Below are 4,466 nucleotides of genomic sequence, written 5' to 3' on the forward strand. Positions count from 1 at the left end.
TTCCTTCTTTATGATCTGCCGATTCTCCGGGAACGTGGAGTCTGGTTCGGGATCCCTCGGGGTTACCTGGACGGCCACTTCGCTGCCCATCTCCACGGCGCGTTGGGTACTCGCGTCCCGGGTCGTGACGACAGCCTGCAGGCCAGCTTCGAGCTGCGCCGGGAATTCGCGCACCACCGCGCCTTGTGTGGTGACGCGGCTCTCCATGACGTGCCTCATTTCGTCAGCCATTGCCGTCCAGAATCCCGGACGTAACTCATCGACAGCTTCGATGACATCGCGGTATGTTTCGCGAAATTCTTTCGACATCCTTCCTGTTATCGGTTAGTATTTTAGTTGTCTGGGAGATTAGGTGGAACGTTATATGATTTCAGGTCCTTTATATGTACTTTGCCTATTGATCTCTGAGCGCTATCATGTAATTCGTACACTACCGGCGTCAACATTTTCGCGATAGTAAACGGATCGTGGTACTTAGTCGCTAATTTCGCCGAAATATTCTGAGCGGCTGACGACAGTACATGCTGCCGCTTCAGAACTTGCTCGCCTATCGCAAAACGGTGATCTCGTCTTCGCAAATTGTAATAATGCGTCTGTTTACTATGCGCAGCCTCTAAATTTTCTACTACCCAATTCCGTAAAGCCTGAATTCTTTCTATGCGCTCTTTCCAATTCGCGGGATTCGTCTCCGCGACCTCGACGGCTGGCTGCTGCCTCCCACGCACGGTGTTAACCGGCGGTGGTTCTCTGCCGAAATTCAAAAATGCTGGAGTAGCTTGTAAAGAAGTATGATACGTCGTATTATAAGCGAATCGGAACTCAGCCAAGTGTATATCCCATTCACGGTGATCATTCTCGAGAAATGCCGTAATCATAGTTTTGAGTATCCTATTGACTCGCTCTACCGGATTAGCCTGCGGATGGTACGGAGGTACCGTAGAGTGAACTATGCCGTGTTCGTCCGCAAACGCCTGCAATTCGCGATTGATAAATTCCGTGCCGTTGTCCGTCAAGAGTACTCGCGGCGCGCCCTAACGATTCACGATTAATTCATTCAATTGTTCGCGGATCTTTTTGCCCGTTGCTTTCCGAAGCGGACTGCATTCAATCCATTTAGTAAATAGATCTTGTATTACTAGAATATATGCGTTACCGCTTTTACTCGGCGGAAAAGAACCCATAATATCCGCTGCTACTACCGTCCACGGAGTTTCAACAACTCGGCGTCCCATCAAACCCATCGGCACATTTTGCTCTACCTTCGTTCTTTGACAAATGTCACAATGTCGAACATAATTGGCGATCTCCTTAAACATACGCGGCCAGAAATATCGCGTCGCTACACGCTGATATGTTTTCTCGACTTCTAAATGACCCGATTGCGGAACATCGTGGGCCTCGTTAATAACGTTCGCGCGCGCTTCTTTAGGAAGTACTAGCTTCCACTGCTCGAGATCGTTGACAACCTGCGATACGACAGCGTTCGGCTTTCAAAAATAAAGTTGGTCGTTTTCAATTTTCCAATCGGAATTTTTACGCGGCTCATTCTCCACGTCTCGAATGCGTGCATCGTACCAAGTGTCTCCGGTAATTGCGACAGCACATAATTCGTCGGTAGTCTCGTACGCGACAACGCGTCAGGAACATGATGTAATGCTCCTTTCCGATCGTATAATCGTACTCTAATAATTCTAGAGCCCATCGTGCTAAACGGCCTGTAGGATTTTTTAAATTATGTAACCATCGTAGGCTGCTATGATCTGTGATGACTTTAAAATTGTATCCTTCAAGATACGGTCTAAACTTTTTAATCGACCAGACGACAGCCAAACATTCCTGCTCGGTCGTAGAGTATTCCTTTTCGGCCTCCGACAGCGCTCTACTCGCGAACGCGATTACATGTTCCACGCCTTCCGATTCCTGTGTCAAAACTGCTCCTAAACCAACCGAACTAGCGTCCGTTTGCAGCGTAAACGGCAGTTCGAAATTCGGACACGACAGCGTAGGCGGCGACGTAATGCACGATTTAATTGATTCGAATGCAGATTTTTGTTCATCCCCCCACTCCCAAGAGAAATTCTTCCGGAGGAAACGAGTTAGCGGTTCTAAACGCGTTGCACATTGCGGTATAAATCGGCGATACAAAGACGCCATCCCTATAAAACGTCGTAACTGTTTGATATTTTTCGGTGGCGGATATTCGACAATCGGTGCGGTCTTGTCAGGATCTACTTTAAGCCCTTCTTGCTAGATTAGAAATCCAAGATATTTTACCTGAGGCCGACAGAATTTACTCTTTTCAGGATTTATCGTAAGGCCTGCCTCTCTAATTCGATTCAATACGCGTTTTAGCCAAGTCAGATGTTCTTCAAAAGTACGCATCCCGACAACAATATCGTCTAGGTAGGCGAAAGCATGAGAGGTTCCATTTCCGGGCCTATAAGCCTATCAAGCAAACGTTGAAATGTCGCGGGGGCACCGGTGAGGCCATACGGCATTCGGGTGAAATGAAATAACCCTTTACCCGGTATTGTAAACGCCGTTAATTCGCGACTGTTTCTCTCAAGCGGAATCTAGAAATATGCTTGGCTTAAATCGATAATCGAAATATAACTGGCTGATCTCAATTTATCGAGGATTGCGTTCATGTATGGTAATGGGTACGCATCCTTCTTCGAAACGCTGTTCAACTTCCTAAAATCGAGACAAAATCGATAGCTGCCGTTGGGTTTCTTTATCATTACGATCGGACTTGACCACTCGCTTTTAGATGGTTCAATAATTCCTGCCGCTAACATTTTATCGACTTCCGCGTAGATCGCTTCCTAAATTTTTGACGAAACGGGGTAATACGGTTGTTTAATCGGAGTATGCCCGCCGACATCAATTTTATGTTCGGTTAAATTCCGGGGTCGCTCCCGGTTTATCCGGATCACCTACTATATGATCCTTCAAGAATTTAGCTAATTTTAGGCTTTCGCGCGACGACAACTCAACTAAACCGCAGCAGACAAACGGATTAGATTTCGACAGCCGAACTCGTTTGGTTTTGCGAACACGGGTTGTTCTCGCGATCGACAGACTATTTTCTCGCGGGCTGTTATCCGGCTTCGATTCCGCTACATTTGCGCTTCCGGACACGAACGAATCACCTGATTCGCGACTAACAGCATTCTCGACTAAATTTATGATAAACGGAATTTACTGGCTGATTCTCGAAACGATACACCTTGGCTGGTTCATCTTTAAAGTACCATTCTTGGAAAATTTACTATCATACCAAATAAGCTCAAAAAATCAAGTCCCAGTATGCATGGGATTGCTAACGACGGCAAAGCATACGCTTTTAACGAATTAGTCCTGCCACATAACGTAAAAGGAAGATCCACCTCCCCCCTAACGCATGTCGTTTGGCCGGTTGCCGTAACTACTCGTCGGCCATCCGACTTTCGAAATTTTAACTTCAAATTATTCACCAATTCGACAACAGATCCTAGAAAAGTGCGAGTCGAACCACAATCCACTAGAGCGCTAATCTCATTTCCTAATAAATTAACACGAATAAATAACATCGACGGAATGTCACGACAACCAAAGGCACTAAACGAAAATTCATGAGAACAATTAACGACACGAAAAGGGGGTTGGAGTTGAATAGGAGTCGGGTCCCCCCCATTATTCGACTCCTTTACTCTTTTCCCGAACAGTCGGGACACGTTCGTAACGTTATTTCCGCTCGACCGCAACGATAACAGTGCATTCGCGGAGCGGCTTTACAATTTTGCGAAATGTGACCTACGCTCACAATTCCAACACTTTCGCGTGGCATTTCGCAGAGCTGTCGAATCTGCGGCTGTCGCCCCTGATGACGACGAAGCCTCTTGTGCGGCCTCTGTCCCGGTCGCGGCTCGAGCTGCGCGGTTTTTGTTTCTCCTCTCCTTTCGCGAATTCGACTTTGACTCTGATTCCGCCTCCGATGTACTCAACGCGCAAGAGTTTCCCGGCCTCGCGAGGGCTGTTTCGTATTACGCAGCGCATGGTACGCGAGATCCGGAAACAATAACTTCTCCGGAGTCGGGGGTGTCCGATAACGTTGCGACAGCAAATAACTAGCTTCTACGCGAGTCGCTAAATCTTCTAAAGCGTCTAAGTTTCCCACCTCATTTCGACAGACGGACTGTTGTAAGCGTGGTAATAAATTCCGAAACGCACTGCTCAGATTCAGTCCACGGTGGCGACAACCGATCAAACATAGCTCGAAGACATGAAAGAAAATCAGCGACAGACTCATGTTCTCCCTGAGTTCTTCGCATAATTTCTTCGCGAAGAGCAAATTGAAAATCTGGGTCCCCGAATCGCGTTCTCCACGCATCTTTAAACGTGTTCCAATCCGACAGCCGATTGCGTTTACTACGGAACCAATAAAGTGCTATGCCGGTTAGAAAGAACGGTAAGCAACGTAAGAG

At 47.1% G+C, this 4,466-nt stretch overlaps 1 protein-coding gene across 1 annotated transcript; it reads right to left on the bottom strand.

Annotated features, from left to right (window-relative positions):
* Positions 1–332: 332 nt before the first annotated feature.
* On the bottom strand, positions 333–4,038 carry LOC105256474 (retrovirus-related Pol polyprotein from transposon 412). The gene is made up of 6 exons (XM_025414102.1): positions 3,806–4,038; positions 2,941–3,163; positions 2,745–2,825; positions 1,576–2,247; positions 1,137–1,466; positions 333–1,031 (listed from the first exon to the last, which is right to left on the bottom strand). The coding sequence occupies exons 1-6, from the start codon at positions 4,036–4,038 to the stop codon at positions 333–335; spliced, it is 2,238 nt and encodes a 745-aa protein (XP_025269887.1).
* Positions 4,039–4,466: the final 428 nt, after the last annotated feature.

The sequence above is a fragment of the Camponotus floridanus genome, unplaced genomic scaffold (assembly GCF_003227725.1).
Source record: "Camponotus floridanus strain SB8 unplaced genomic scaffold, Cflo_v7.5 scaffold110, whole genome shotgun sequence".
In the NCBI taxonomy this organism is placed as follows: domain Eukaryota; kingdom Metazoa; phylum Arthropoda; class Insecta; order Hymenoptera; family Formicidae; genus Camponotus; species Camponotus floridanus.